Raw genomic sequence first — 17,406 nt, 5'->3', positions numbered from 1 at the left:
AAGTAGAGCATCAAGCTTTACAAGTTTATAAGGTTTAGGTGTGTTTTTAGATCCCAAGTAGAGCCAAGCTTCTAATTTTCGAAGGATCTCTACCAGGTCTAAGTCTTAATCAAAAAAATACTTGGCCGTTAAATATCCTTAAAATATGTTCCCGGAACTATTTTATGATACAATCATTAATAACTTTATATCCTACCATAAGTTGATAGGAGTGTTTGTGCGATGGTCGCGAAATGGTGCCTTACTTTTCAGATAACATGCAGAGTTTGAAAGAACCTGGCTCTGTGTCAATATGGGTTTGAAGTACTTTAATTAAGTAAAAATGAATACTGGTACTAGCATTTATATTCGGTATCTCTGTTTGTCCCTCAGTGTTCACGCCGCTGGGCTTCGTTCGACTGTTCGGCGTAGTGGGCGGCGTGCTGGTGAAGCCACAGTTCCTGAGGGATCTCAACGAGGAGTACTATATGTACTCGTTTGAGGAGGAGACCATACGGCGCCGCATCAACAACGCAGTCTCTACTGGTAAGCTGACAGACATACGAACAATAAATAATCCCTATCTTTAACCACGGATCAATAGTAAGAATAAACTAATTCAAATAAATTTGATTCTAATTGGCTCATTTTCGTTTTCTACCCGAAAGTAGCTGTGAGAAGCTTTTATTGGAACTCCTATAATTATAATTGGACTAAGCGATAATTGCGTATTAGCTTGGTGTGAATGTAGAAATTTACTTAAAACTAAGATTGATGAATCTGGTACTGAGGCACTTAATCATCCCTTTAAATGGCTTTGACTTATTTATTAATAAGTTTATAAACATTTATTTACTAGACTACGTTAAAAAGCATAGTGTTTACACTAAAATCGAATCATGTTCAAACTTATCCACTAGAATCTGGTCTTTGGTACAATAACCACATACAAGTGTCTGCTCTTTGTGCATGATCCCTCCAATTATATAAATATTTTCGCGATAAAAATATACGCTATTTAATATTGCTGTGATATTAACTCACGAGATATACAATCACAGTTTATCTCAGTTTTATGATATATTCTGTTGTGATTTTTTTAGGCTGTGAGTAATAGTTATTTTTTTTATTATAAACTGGTTTTTACGAACGATAGTCAATAGAATAAGTCCAGTAAAAATAAGTAACATAGTAGTTCCAGCAATGGAAACAATTTAAAAGAAATTTAACAGCCACGGAGAGATTTGTGTTTATTGTGAGAGATGCGTACAGTTTGCTATATTTGAATATTTGTTCTTAACTTAATCTCTAGTTATTACATTAAACGAATCTACCAAACAATATATAACACTCGGTTTTGTCGTGGCTTCGCCCGCGTTTAAAGCCTTTCCTGCTTCAAAAATTCCTAAATCGTTACTGTACTGTACTGTAATTAGAACGACGCCAGCGCAGTCTCTTTAAAATCAAATTAATCCCACAGCAGCAACGTACCGTGATAAAAGAAGCCTATGTGTAAAATTTCATGCAAATCAGTTCAAATGTTTGTGTTTGCTCCTGACAAATATCCAAATATTTTGACTAAAATTCGCATTCATAATATTAGTAAGAGATGAGATACAGATAATAAAGATTTACATATTTAGTTTGTCCTAATAATAATTGGACCAGGATTGAAGAGGTTGACACACCTTGTCCTTAATAATAACCGTGCCAGTGTATTTATTGAGAATAAATTAATATATGAAAAATTTCCAAGGTTGGTGTATTGAGCTATCGTATATTTAGCTCATGTTGGTGCTCAGAGATCAATATAAACATCTACTGTATATGGTAACTTTAGAATTTTAAAATGCAATAGCTTTTTTTAACGTTAGTTACGTAAAACTCATGGTTGTATGTTATAAAAATATCTCAATAGTGCCTATATAAACGCGTAGTAACTGGTCAAATGTGTACGTGAGGCAAAAACTCAAATCTGGAGAATGATTTTAAAATTCAATACAAACTAAATAATGTTTTTACATATATTACAATACAGCACATAATAGGACATAATATATTATTCATATGAAAATGTATTCATTGAGCATCGTCCTGGTTAGAGTGGCCTTTAGAATGCAGTATTTGAGTTTGTGATTTGGATTGTTATTTAAGGTAGGATGCGCACGCGCACCGTCAATATATTTATCGATGTTCATAGATGATTTAAATACTTAGCAAATTTTAAAGTTTTGTTACTTTGTTAATTGGCTGAATTGCTTGTTGAGGAGTCTTTAATGTTTTTTTTATAATTTAGATTTGCGTATCAGTTATTAGATTGAAAGTATTAATTTTGTTTTTTACTCTGTTTTTTATTTTACCATGTTTAAAGACTTACATTATGAGTAATGGTTATGACCTTTACTGGGTTTTGGTGTGACTGCCAATTTGTTTTAATAACATTTTATTAGTTCCACGCGATAAAACTATCTTGCGTCGTATGCGTGGAAATGTAATCAAATGAACAAAAACTCACCGCTTACACTTTTTTGTGGGTAATTATTTTGGTTTGATAAAAATATACCGACAAAGTTAAAAAAAGCACAATAAATAGGTAGTAATAACGGAAAAAACATGCGAATGATAAATTTATAGTTCTAATAACCTAAAGCAATAAAATAGTAAAACTAATGGGCAGTATTTCGCAAGGTAAATAGGTTCGAACAGCTGTTTCAATAATTTTTGTGAGCACAAATTATAGGAAAATATTTTTGTTGAAAATTGTTTTTTTTCTCAAAGTGAGCCATGGTCAACGCCTCTAAATAGTTTTAGCATTACCAGAAAATATTTGTGCTATCATATAATTTACCGGCAACTGGTACAGGTATTTTTACAAAACTGACTGGTATGTTATTAAGTGGGTGCCCTCAGCAAAATGACGTGCACACACTTTTTTTAGAAGCTGTCAAATTGAAATTCCTGCAATACATTTTCTTTCCTTTGGTTGTTTAATATTTTTTTTATAATATCGATATTTTTTCATTCATTTCACAGTGTATATGCCACAAAACTGTTGCGTCCGTGCATCTCCTCCTAAAGTCCATACAACAATAATAACTTTTACCCTAAACAATGCGCTAGTTTCCTTAAGAAAATATCTATATGTAATTTCCCCAGTAAACAAATTAAATATTATTACACTATCCTTAACCAAATATATTAGGACAATGACATCGACAACTAATGATATGCAATATAAATGTATACAAATGCTCAAGTGCTTATCGGCTAAAGAATTTTGTAGCCGACATAAACTATAACAAAGCTAATTGAAGTTCGTAACGTATGTTTTATCACGGCTAATTTGTCAAGGGTACAGCCACTTTTCGCTTCCTAGACACGACGTGACCGGGATAACACGAATCAACTACCCGACGGACCGACATACAAATTGAATGATTTACTATTAGACAAATAGAATGATTTAAACTTCGTATGAGTTCATAGTTCTCATGGTATCGAATTTACCATTGAATAAAAAGGAATTTGACAAATGGTATGTTTATTTAAATTTAGAATTTGTTTGTGCAAATTTGAGATCTTAAACGATAGACAATAATTTATTCAATTTCCATGTGATAATTACACATATTACAAAAGCAGTAAATCTTTTATAAATACTGTTTTTACGAAAAAGAAGTAGATGGTCATAATAATATAATAATAACTATAGTGATTCTAAATTCGGCACAATCTGTTAAAAGCTTTCCAAAGTGCTTTAAAGCTATTTTAAACAAGTACGTAAATTAAATTTGGAACGGACACTAAGTGCCGAATTCCAATAGAATGCAGTGTTATCAAATATTTGCAAATCTTCACTGCGTAGGTTATAAACAATCAGGCATAAGTTATGCGATTCAGTCATTGTTTTATTACCGCCAGATCATTAATATGCTGCTTAATTATAGCTGAAATGCGTCAGATAAATACATGTGCGTTGTACTTATACAACGAATGTGGAACATCTTACGCATCTATTTAAAAGCTATTATTGGCATCTAATTATAGAAATGTTGATCTAAAACAGATGCGGTGATAAAAAAAGTAATGCAGTTGCAACCTTTGATCTTTTAAGTCACTAAAATGCATACTTTGTAGGCGAGGTATAATGTTTAATGTGATGACTGGTAAAGATTGGAGACTGCAGCATCTCCTTTTAGAAGGTTCACCTTGTTTGTAGATGTCATGACTCGTTTGTTCCAACTTCGATGCGCTAATATAGGAGACAAGAAAATAGAGAATATTTTTGTTTTTCGTTAGAGTGCAATAAATACCAACAATATGTTTTTCTGTTGTTTTAAATATTACTATCGCTATGTAATTATTTGAATAATCTAGTTCTAATTATAATCTTGATGTAATAAATTAGATTTTAACCAAATACTATACTTTGCCCATGGATATCAGTTAATCAAATTTGTATTCTGTTTCTAAGTGAACATACTGTGTTTTTTCTGACGTATATGAACCATAGAGTATTATAAATAAACAAAAAAAAATAAATACAAATTTTGTAATTACAAATAAATTACAAGGCTGCCTCGGTGGCGTAGTTGTATTGCACGTCCGGTACAATAGCGCTCTTGAGGTCCTGGGTTCGAATCCCGGGTCGGGCAAAGTGATATTTGGGTTTTTCTGCTCAGTATCAGCCCGGAGTCTGGAATTTGTGCCCGATATGGCGATAGGCTCGCCCCCTATCACATCATGGGACGGAACATACTTGGCGAAAACTGGGTGCCCTAGTTGCGCCTCTGCATACCCCTTCGGGGATAAAATGCGTGATGCTATGTATGTATGTATGTTGTAATTACAATGCCAAAATATGTTTTCGCGAAACTTGTAAAACAGCTTGTTTTTCTGTCGTTTTGGTTTTAGATGAAGCCGGTTACAGGTATTACAACATATACACGGTATTATACATTACATATTGTGATCTAATCACTTGCTGGTTTTTCTGTAATTATTTCTAGTCTGACCTAGCACTTGATAGGTATCCTAAGCTTACTGTGTAAATATTTAAAAATGCCGATCCAAGGTCGTCTTCGTACATCAAACATATGCTATTAGAATTTTCTAGTAAATGAATATATCTAGCGACGGATAGATAAAGGTAAAATTAGATTTAAATTTTAAATATACTTACATAACGATTTTCAATATGTTTTCTTAAACCCGTCTCAGTTTCAAATTCATATGCTATACTTTTTAACATAACAAGTATTTCCTGAAATATATAAATAATCTGTAAAAAGACTGGCAACCGTGTTATTCTTTATTTGCATTGACGTCCGTACGCTGACATTAGTATAAAAATGTACTTTTATTGTACAAACGGCTAAAGCGATACAAAAATACAAAAACATTAACTCTCCACAATATTGGAACTGATATAATCTTTATATCGTTTTTGTACTATATTCGACGTAATTTTTTTTACGATCAGCGTTAATTTTTTACCCCATGGTCTGAATTAAATTACACTTTTTTGCCAATTCGTGTTTTCATGTTTGTATATAATTTTTCATTAATCGGGCACGGCAAAATTACCCCACTGTACCTGATGGTAAGGAGAGGGGGGTCCAATAGAATGTCGACTGACGAGAGATGATTAGCCCTCGCAGTCGAAACAATTGTGCCATCCTGTTGGAACCCGATATACACAGGCTGATCCCGAAACGCGACACACTTACGTGGGCCTCTATGGCGGGTTTTAACACCTTGTGTACGGTGGTCGCTATCTTGGCGGATATAAAATATATTGTAACACCGGCAAAATATTATATGGACATTAAATATTTCTTTGGAGTCTGTGCTTAATTTAAATTGACAGCTAAACTAACTAACAAATATTCAAAAACAGTGTTCAATACAAATTATGCATAGACCACAAATAAAATGTGCATATAAATATACAAATGTGGATTTGAAAGATTACATTGCTTGTGTTTTATTAATTTGTTACTGTATGTAAGGTCCAATAATTGTATAGGGGTTTTGAAATTTATATTATTATGTTGGGGATTTTTTCAAATTAGATTCGTGCAATGAAAGACGCATAATATATATTTCATCACATTGAACGGACAGTCTCATATCTAAAAACATATTTCATTGTAATTAGAGTTGAAAATACCTGATTTCGGTTTTTAATTTCGAAGCTACAGACTACTATTTTTCGTTTTAATGTCCAATCTACATTAATGTAAATTAAGTAATACTGAAATATAATATGCAGATATACGATCATCGTCTTTTTGTTAAGTGATAAAAATACGAGAATTTGACGAGGGAAAATAATAATTAGTAATAATTTACCTTCATATAACGTCGACTTTTTTAGTTATTGACGTCAGGATATACGTAAGTAGATATTAATTTTGTCTTCCTTTTTTGCATTAACCCACGAGGAAATCAATTTGTTCTCTCAGCTCTATGATCGAAAACAAGTTTTTGGTTCTCATAATTGCGATACACAGACATTATAAATTGTATGTTACTTTTTACTCAGGTGTGTTAATATTTTTATTTTTTTTAAAAACAATAATGTTATTATTTCTCGGGTGTTAATTAGACAATTTTTATTTGTATTTTTTTTTTTCAAAATCCAATTCTATATGCAAACTGTTAATACGGTAGATTACGAATATAAGTATGATAATATGTCATTGTCTCCGTGATACGGTGGACAGGTAATCGATTTAAAATGACGCAGTTGGTTCGATATTTAGACTGATGCATTTCATAGTTTATTCAGCATCATTTTATTTATGGACGTTATCTATGGTAACTGAAAATGTTTTTGCAAGTTTAAACGCAACACTGAATATTTTTAAATGGCGTTTATCTGGCGCGTGTTTTTATATCATTACGTAACGTCATATTTCTCTTCATCGCCCATCAAACTTTTAAAAACATGCTTCCTATCATAAATCAATATTAATAACGGTATACTTTTCCAAGTCTAAATTTAACGTGACGTAAAATATATTTATACCAACTGTCGATTTATTTGCGCTGCCGGGTTTAGTTATGCTGTATATTGTTACAACATTCCTGTACCAATTAACACAAACCTAGAATATATTCCTATAGTCGAAGAAGAAGAAACTTCTCGAATTAACATTAAATTAGAAATAGGGCTTCAGGATACACCGATTAAGTTGATTTTCGGATGACACAGAAACTGAGGTCTAAAGTTGATTAGATCGTTTGTATTCTATTGATTTGGAACTAGGACCCATTTATTGAGCGCTCTATTGCGTCAAACTGAAACGCAACAAGTAACTAAACTGAAATAGCCTTATACTCTACTATAGCGCCAAAAGTAGGAATAATATTTGTGATAATAAACAGCTTTTTCTATTTGCCATTATCTCAGTCCGATGTGCATGTGTATATGAAAGGTCTTTTCTACATATTCATAGATATTATTTATGATTTTTATTCCAGGTGTAGGATACATTTCACCGGAGCCAATGTACCCGGACCGTGGCGACATATCGGCGCCGCTCGATGCCGACGTGTCGATATCTAAGGATATGAAGAACGCGTCCATCACTAGGGGCAAGGAGATCCCACTGCTTCGGCTGAGGAATGGGGCGCTGCAGGCGGGCCTCAACGATCGACTGCAGCGAGTCGTGGCATTGAGAAAGGTTTGTTTTATTTGATGCATTATACGGAGTTGATAACGCGTGTAGATCGTCATGCGAATGAATGGTGAAGGAAAGTAATTAAATATAATGAAAGAGGATTGATACTTTAAATTATAATAATATATATATATATATATATATATATATATATATATATATATATATATATATATATATATATATATATATATATATATATGTCGTCATCGAGTTGATTTTTAAATGGAACGCCAATGCCATCTTATGGCATTCGACAGAATCTTCGCTACACAGCGCAATGAGGATGTCAGACGACATCAAGAAGGCCGAAAAGCTAGCAGTCAAAGAGAATGACAAGCCTATGAAAAATTAGTAATTCAGTTGGTTTTAGATCAAGTGATCAAATAATATTATTGGAGACTAGTGCTGTGGGTGCGTGGAGACTGTCTCGCGTTCCGTAGTAGTTTGTGTTGTTGGAATTATAATTGTTTTGGGACAAAAACTACAACTACTAAAATCTGACATCAGCTATTGTGATCCGGCATATCCCCACATACGCCCACGATACTTAGTAGTAATAAGCTATGGAAGACGATAACGAGCATACACCAAGCCTGCCGTTATCAGAAGTGGGATCAATGTCGGGTCAAAATAATAATTCGGAAAGTGATCGTTGGCGTGCTATATTTGAACAACAAAATGCAAACATGCGAGCATTGATTGAGGCATTACAAACGCAAAAGACGACCAATGCAGTTAATTTGCCGGAGTTTGACCCGAATAAGACGGAAACGGACGCGAGATCTTGGTGCGCAACAGTGGACTTATGTTTTGCTGATAATCCGATGCAAGGAGGCCAACTTATCGTTATGATTAGCAAGGCCTTGAAAGGGGCAGCGTCAAAATGGCTATCGTAAATTGTATATCACGGAGTGCATAGCTTGGAGTGAGTTCAAGGAACTTTTACTAACCGATTTGTTCCGACGGAAACCTTAGGGGGTACCCTCATAAAACTGCATAGTGACAAACCGACTGATGGTAAAGGAAGACTTTACAGTAGCGACGGTGACTAGTCAAGTAGCACAGCAGCCGGTAGCGAAGCCCCTAGTTTGCTACAAGTGTGGCAAACCAGGACACATTGCCATGCGCTGTACGAGCGGTGGTAGTAAAGCAGACGGAGGCGGCAAGAGCAAGGTGCGTACACAGCGACGGGTGGACCTGTGTGCAATTCAACCTCCTATGGGACCTTAGAGTATAATGGTCAGTTGCACTGTTTTTATCATAGTTCTGGTGCTGAGTGCTCTTTGATTAAAGAGAGTTTTAGTACTAAATTTTCAGGTAAACGATTTAGTAATGTGATATTGGTATGACTGGTATCAGACAGTCGTGATTATTATGCACAGAACAAACATTGTATTACATAATGATTAACGATCATCCTAATGAAATCTTATTTCACGTTTTACAAGATGATTAGTTACAAAGTGGCATAATGATTGGTCGGGAGATTTTAAATTTAGCCTTTTCTATAAACATGACTGCGACCGATTTTACTTTACATAAAGTTAAAGTTTTAAATTCAATGTGTAACATTGCCAAATAGACAATTAATTCTAGTGTAGTTGATACGAGTCTCATAGGTACTGAAAAATCGAAACTTTGATAAAATTTTAAGAGGTTATGCAGTGTTTTATAACCGTTATGCCGACAATCCGCGTGACTATAGGTAAGTTTAAAATTAAGGTAATACATCCCTACCGTAGGGTACAACAGCGACAATATAGAATGTCGTTTGATTAACGTAGGGTTCTTCGTAAGCGCGTGAAAGAACTTTTAGACGCTCGCTGTTGTCAACTCTATAAAATAGTTTAGACAGTACCTGCTTATACGAAGTTTTCTGAAGGTGATTTCGTTTTATTAGAAAACGAGGAGCGAAATCAGACTAAATTAGACCCAAATTTTAGAAGTCCGTTTAAAGTGATTGAAGTTTTGCGTGGTGATTATTTCGTTACACGTTGCAAGCTTTGAATTATAACTTAAATAGAAATATGCTTATGATCGATTACGTAAGATGCCAGAGGGACATGTACCAGTCGAAGTAGAAATTCATGAGATTCCCAATGCTGATGAGCAAAATTAAGTTAATTATAGTGTGAACACGAGTGTGAACTCTATCGGCCGTAGATAGTCGACCTGCTAGTGGATGATACGTAGTCGTAGCCCGTTGGAAGTCGGTGTCTCTTGGGGTAACCCAAGTAGTCCGTGGGTGTGCGGTGGGCGTACATCTCTAGTGGAGGTCGTGGTCTGCAGAGACCGTCCCGTGTGTAGTCTGAGAGGGATGCACACGTGCGTTTTACGTGGATCGTAAAGACGCGTCAGAGAGAGAGTTGGTGATGACTCTTCGGCTGAGAGAGGCCGTGGCGATAGAAGTTTTTACTCGGGTATTTTAAGAATTAAAAATACTGGCAAGTTTATTAATGATCAGAGTGAATTGTTATAAGAGATAACGATGGTACATGGCTCTTCGCGTTACAATGTTGTGATGAGTGAAAGAGGATTGAGGTATCTAGTTAATGGGTTCGATAGAAGAAATGTACGTTAGAGTTTATAAGGTTGCATAGTTTGTTTTTATTACTATTTTTGTGATATTTAGTAGAGATATCATGGTCAGGTATGACCGAGTGTTATGCAACAAGGGTACTTGGTGTTGGTTTTTGTCGACAGGTTAACACACGTGGACGTGTGCAAGCAGGATGGCCGTGTCGTCATCGAGTTGATTTTTTAAATGGAACGCCAATGCCATCTTATGGCATTCGACAGAATCTTCGCTACACAGCGCAATGAGGATGTCAGACGACATCAAGAAGGCCGAAAAGCTAGCAGTCAAAGAGAATGACAAGCCTATGAAAAATTAGTAATTCAGTTGGTTTTAGATCAAGTGATCAAATAATATTATTGGAGACTAGTGCTGTGGGTGCGTGGAGACTGTCTCGCGTTCCGTAGTAGTTTGTGTTGTTGGAATTATAATTGTTTTGGGACAAAAACTACAACTACTAAAATCTGACATCAGCTATTGTGATCCGGCATATCCCCACATACGCCCACGATACTTAGTAGTAATAAGCTATGGAAGACGATAACGAGCATACACCAAGCCTGCCGTTATATATATATATATATATATATAATATTATGTTGAAAATGGTATATATATAAGGATTAAGAGTTATACAGAGTCCTGTTGAGAAAACTAAGGTACTAGCGTAGAAACTCATTGTGAATGCGCTATTTAAATATGTACTTATCTATTTAATTACTCAGGGCGTCCTTTTGTCATAACCACGATCACCAATTGTGTATAATATCTACTTGTTATCGGAATCGTGATAAAAAACAAATCCATTTTGTTTTTAAATTACTCATAAACGTTTACAAGTTTGTTCACACGATTTCAAGTTGCTAATTATTATGAATGATTGATGATGATATTACATCTGAATATATTTATTATTTGCCTAGGTTATGTTCGTGGCTCGTTCTAGTGTTCCGTATAATTCAAACTTGTAAAATTTTACTATAAATATTGTAAGAATTTACACTCCAGCCACTATGGGAATTATTTTCCATTCTCCATGGTAAAGGCGGTTCAGATAAGCTATGTTATAACAAACATTATTCGGCATGCAGTATGAACATGAATTATGATGCAATATATTTTATGTCGCACCGATATAATGCATTTTATAAAGCTATCAGCATTTGTTATAAAAATTGATAAAAAACGTTGAAGAGTCTGGCTGATAAACCAAACCGGGCATAATTTATTACTTCCGCAGGTGGTTAAACTATTGAGCAGTTAAAAAATATGTGTGTGTGTTGTCGGGACGTGAAATAGTATAAAAAAAATATTTGGTTTAATTTATTAATAAATTCAAATAAATCATTTTTAATTAATTTTATTAATATGGAGTTAATTGCAAACAGTGTTTTAATAAGTATATTTTTCCATTCGTTTTAGGAAGTGGAAAGCCAGCGCAAGACGTCATCTCTGCAACGTAACGTGGTGTATCCGCTAGCGATGTTGCTCCTACTCGCGTTGACCACCATCACAGTGCTCATGGTGTTGCAGAACACGCTCGAGCTGCTCATCGGGATTAAAGCATTGCCGCTCAGTACCAGGGTGAGGATCTTGATTTACTAGTGGTGGAAAGAGTTACACAATTTTGTCGGTCACCGTCTATTGAAGAGAAACTCTAGTTCTGTTTATGAAAGATTTATTTTATTTTGTTTATTATGTAATTAGTTTGCAACCGAGTAACCACAAAGCAGCCATGGCTGTTGTAACTGTTGTTATTTGAACGTTTTTGTGACCGCGTTCAGGAGCACATTATTTGGTTGTTTAATATAGGAGTAATGTGATATGTATGATATGTATATAATCCCTCTCAGTAGTAGAGGAGGCCCGTGCTCAGCAGTGGGCAAGTATATAATACAGGGCTGATATTATTATTATGAATGTGATATGTGATGAAGTGTGTCGTGGTCAGCAATTCACGCTGGGCATAGCGTCGCTGTCGAAGCTGGGCTGGGCGGGCGCGTGCCTGGAGGCGGTGCTGATCCTGTACCTGCACGCGGCGTCGCTGACGGGGCTGACGCGGCCCATGCGCGCGCTGCACGTGCTGCCGCGCGCGCGCCGCACGCCGCTGCCGCGCATCATCGCGCTGTGCGCCGCGCTGCTCGCGCACTCCACCGCGCAGCCGCTGCTCGTCAAGATACTGGGTGCGACACGCGAATACTATTATTTTTTTTTTGTTTTGAATGACGAGACGAGTTTGCTGTTCGCCTGATGGTAAGCGATGCTACCGCCCATAAACAGAAGAACCACCATCCAACACCTTTGGATAGTGATTAATTACAAAGTATTTTATGGTATTCCACTGCGCTCGCCATTTTGAGATATGAGATGTTAAGTCTTATTGTGTCCAGTAGTTGCACTGGCTACAATGTCCTTCAAACCGAATACAACAGTGATTACACACTACTGCTTGGCGGCAGAAATATACATTGCAATGGTATCTTCCCAGACGGACTCTCACGTATGACAGACTTACCAACAGTACATTGTATTGTACTGTACCATCACCAGTGTATTTATTGAAAACATTTATCCGACATAACAAATATAAATAATACATAAAACGCGTTCATTCACCAGGTATAACAAATTTCGACCTGCTCGGCGAGTTCGGTCGCATCGAATGGCTCGGCAACTTCAAGCTGGTGCTGCTGTACAACGCGATCTTCGCGGCGACGGTGACGCTGTGCCTCGTCAGCAAGTTCACCGCCAGCGTGAGGCGCGAGCTCTACAACAGGTTGGTGGAGAATGTCAACATTGTGGCGCACTGCGTCTCTTTCCTCAACAACTGACCCAAACACGCGCGCAGCCGGGGCGCTCTCAGCCAAGTGTGGACCATCAATGATGGATAAGGATTCAGGGCCAGTGCGTAAAATTAGCCCTGGATACTACCGACTATTTCTCTGTTGATCCGTCAAAGACGCACCACAAGTTCCACTTCGTATTTTAGATCAAAATGTACACTATATGTTCTTAGTTACATGTAAATTTTGAAATGAATTGTAGTAAAAATGTGTATAAATTATATTAATATAAGCAATGACGAGTTTGGTGCCGTTTTTGACAGATCTTCAGTCATATTGCTGCTGAGATATTCCTTAGTGATGTGCGTAGGAGAAATATGTGTGTATTTATTTAACATTAACATTTTCTCCTACACATATAATTGTGGGCTTGATCTAATGGATTGTAAATTGCAATTCATCAAATGATTGTAACACTGAGTATCCCCCTCCTATATGTTGCCATAGGCCTATTGATTATATTGTTATACTGTATGTCTTGGGCTGGAGGTCAGTGACGTAATATATTTAATTTAGAGTTTTACTGAGTAAAGAAAGGGATATCTGAAAATGTATAACTTTGATAATAAAAATAAATGATAAAAATAGTAATACATAAAACAAAAAATATACAAATTAAATTATAGCGTAAGTTAGAAATTTTTAAATTCCTTGCATTTATTTTTCGCCTATCAAATTAAATTATATTATGTTCCTAATTGTTTTATGTGGTTCTGTGTGTCCAATTTTATGAGTAAAATTAACAAATTATTTATAAAGTTTTTGAGGAAAGACTTTTGATAGAATTTTGATTTATTTTACCAATGAGACTGAATTTGTTAAGGTTATAATTTTTTTAGCACCAGGTTATTATTTATTTTATTATATTACACTACCTATAGTATGTTATAATGTTTTAAATTAAAATGAATTTGAACATCTTGTAATATTGCCATGACGTTGTATTTGTAAGTGATAATGGTATTCTATTTGTATTTTATAACTATAATTATTGAGGTTTGCGCTAAACATGAACAGATGTTGTAAATTTATTATATTAAAAGACAATTAAAGACTGTAAAATTAGATTTAAATAAGATTAATGTTTGTTTTTGCTCAATGACACATCACATGTATATCCTGCAATGGTGATAAATTACTGTTTTGTTGGAGGCTCATTAATGTTTCTAGTCTAACTGATCTCTGTTGCAGGTATATTTGCTAATTGACGAGCTTGTTACGTCACAGATTCATTTAACCTGCTTACAAATATTCATCTGCGGCCATTACTAACGCGCAAACTTACACTCTTACATGATATTGATGGAAATTGATATGTTTTAGTAAAGTGTGCTTGAAATATTTCTACTAAACGTAGAATAAAGATGCCTGTGGTGCTAGCGTGTACGTGGAGTACACACCGCATAATGTACCACCAACCACAATATCTCTTAATGTACTTACAGCTGTTATATAAGTAGGGTGTTCTTATTTAAGTTTTGTGTGAATCTCTTGTGTTTGAGAGTATCATAATTGTAATATTTAGAGTGTGCGAATTTTATACATTTGTATTACATTGTACCAAACGTTGAGATTGCATTTCAAATAATACATATAAAAATTGTTACCGTTTTTTTATTTCCACCTCCACACTTGTAAATTGTACTACTGATTTATATATTCATTCCATTGCTATATTGTCAAAAAACCTCAACAATCATAATTTATCATGCGCCTTGCTTATCAATTTGCTTCCACACCATTGCATTTGCACTGCTTTCGCTTGTATACCTTATTACTATTGAGTTGATTTATTCAGTCTCATTTGGTTATTTTCTTTTCTATGTTATTTATATGTTGCTCTCTATTATTTAGATTCAAATGGGTTGCCGAGGTATTTACTCTGCGCGAGGAGCCACCTGCCAACATTTCACTCATTGCAACCAAGCCAGAAAGGACTGTAGTTGAAGAGGCAAAAGAACAACATATTCCAGATAGTGGAAAACAAAAATGTGAATGATTTTACTGTGTATTATAGGCTGTGGTATTACAAACTGAGGGAGGATGTATCCCAGTTAACTCTCAAACAATATGTTCACTTATAGTGTTAATATGTGAAAAATAGACTAAGACTCAAATTTTTAGGCATGTCTGAATAAACTTTATGCAGTTGTGATCAGGTGAGAATATTCATGTTGTTGTATAGAGATTGTGTTGAGAGTTGTATATATGAACATTAATTTACAAATAGCAACAAAAATAATTTAAAGAAGGAATTGCACAAATATGTCTTACCAGATAAATTGATTTAATTTTTAGTTAGGTGTTATGTGGTCAATGGCTATGATGTGAAGTTCCTGATGTAACCTGCATTTCAAAGTGAAAACTAATATAATGGTACTATAAATATTAGTGAAGCAATCATACTCAACTTTTTTTTTATAAAGAATATAAACATGTCTTAGTTATGTCACCTCAGGCCACAGAGTAAATTCATTGATCTACTTAAATGTCTGAAAACTTAATTAAAATTTAATATTTAAATTTTAAAGAGCATGAATTACTCATTTAATTTATTCTGTGTACAATTCTAGTAATGATCTTGTGTCAAGTTTCTTTAATTTTAATAAGATGTTTTCATAATCTGGAGGTCCAGTTGCGAAAGCTCAGTTGACTGCAAGAGCTAGCCTGGTGTGCCACAGGTTGAGTATAGCTGGGCTAGATCTATTTTAAGTCTGCACTGGCGAATGTAGTTTAAAAAGTGCCTATATTTTGCCCAGTGTAATGCTAGTTTGAATTGCAAGTTATGATAATTTCGCTTTGCATTTGAAGAATAGCTGTTCTGTAGACAAAATCAAAAAAAGCACACTCTCAAGTATTATATTATGAATAGGACAAAGTATTGATAATGATGTCAAAGAATATTTATTTATTTACTGAATATTGATTGTATCGACACCATATGATTAGGGGTAATTTTAATTTTATATTTGTTATCTGTGATGCCTAGTTTAGTTTTGTATTGTGTCTTTATTTTATACTATTGAATAATGTAATTAAATAAAATATAAATGAAACTTCAACAATAAGGACCATTTATTTATTTATTTTTAGTTATTACCAAGTAGTGCTTTCCACATCGCCCTGCTTTCCCGCCTTTGAGAATTAATTTTCTAGGATTGTTGCGCACCACATCCATACTCTGATTACTGTTGAGACCCAACAGAAAACCTAGATTAATTATGTCATGGACATTACGCACATGCATTGGACTCTCTGCTCCACTGGTAATAATAATATTTTTTGAATCACCAATGGCATGGTACAGATGTGCATTACTGATAATATTTTTCCTAGATGTTGAGTCTCTTATGGCTGGTGAATACATAATTTCAAAGAAAATCCCTTTATTTACAGCTTGAGAGTACATTTTTCGGTGTATTTTGAAGGGTATCCTGCCTTCTGGCTCGAAACTTATCATATCTATGTCAGTGGATGCACATGCATGTTGAAATGCTTGCAGGGTTTTTGGTACTACAGCTACAATATCATATTTCTTGAGATTTTCTGACTGATTCATTTTGTGAGCAACATTTGCATCGGAATACTCAAACGTTACCCTTTGTAAAACATTCATCATACTAGATACTTCGACTGGAATTTCGAGTGGCGGTGGTAAAAAGTCCTTTCGATCTTCCGCTTTCTTTTTCTTTTTTAGGTTCATCGCTTGGTTCTTCAACGTATGTGTTAATAGCTATAGTGTCGAAGCCCAGTTTTTTTATCAAATGTACTTGATCCAATGGGAAATCTCGACTTACAGATAAATCGCAAAACACCCAAGCACGAGCAGACATATTGTTGTTTAAAAATGAATTACATACGAACAAAATAATGCGGAGAATTTGCGTCGCTTTTTTAGACGATTTTTATTTAGAAAAGGATAATTCTAAGAAATAAAGTACAAGATAAATATGATATACAGGTTATAAACAGACATGTTTTTTTGACACTCCGTGTGCAGAGCTATTGACGGTTCAAACTTCCAAGTATTAGTGTTACAAGTTCTCAAAAATATTTATCCTTAGAACCGAAGCCAATGCCCTATTGTATTTTAAATAAACTTACACATAGCTACTACAGTCTAAGATAATTTATAAAGTTTTATATATCTAAGTGCACCTTACCCTATTTTTTCTATAGCACGAAGTCCCCAAAAATATGTCATTCCACTTATTTGCCCCGATACTGGGACAACCCCTACGTTGGGAACCCTGTCAAGTACACCGTTTGACAGCTATTTTTGTTCCTTCTTTTGAAAAGAACAAAGGACAAAGTTATG

General features: G+C 34.9%; 2 protein-coding genes across 2 annotated transcripts in view; one reads left to right on the top strand and one right to left on the bottom strand.

Annotated features, from left to right (window-relative positions):
* Positions 1–16,156, top strand: part of LOC115447609 (protein Lilipod) — a 31,849-nt gene extending 15,693 nt beyond the window's left edge. The window contains exons 5-10 of the mRNA XM_030174753.2: positions 373–525; positions 7,468–7,670; positions 11,668–11,829; positions 12,197–12,428; positions 12,865–13,021; positions 14,943–16,156. Of these exons, the coding sequence (XP_030030613.2) occupies positions 373–525; positions 7,468–7,670; positions 11,668–11,829; positions 12,197–12,428; positions 12,865–13,021; positions 14,943–15,087 (1,052 nt within the window). The 3' untranslated portion in view covers positions 15,088–16,156. The remainder of the gene's footprint in view (positions 1–372; positions 526–7,467; positions 7,671–11,667; positions 11,830–12,196; positions 12,429–12,864; positions 13,022–14,942) is intronic.
* LOC115447610 (ribonuclease P protein subunit p30) lies at positions 16,154–17,172 on the bottom strand. The gene is given in 2 exon segments (XM_030174754.2): positions 16,154–16,762; positions 16,764–17,172. Coding segments are annotated over 2 exon segments (753 nt in total). The 5' UTR covers positions 16,922–17,172; the 3' UTR covers positions 16,154–16,167.
* Between the last annotated feature and the right edge of the window lie 234 nt (positions 17,173–17,406).

This window comes from Manduca sexta, chromosome 20 (assembly GCF_014839805.1).
Source record: "Manduca sexta isolate Smith_Timp_Sample1 chromosome 20, JHU_Msex_v1.0, whole genome shotgun sequence".
Classification (NCBI taxonomy): Eukaryota; Metazoa; Arthropoda; class Insecta; order Lepidoptera; family Sphingidae; genus Manduca; species Manduca sexta.
Note: the sequence above shows the minus strand (reverse complement) of the source record. Positions and strands in the feature narration are given on the sequence as shown.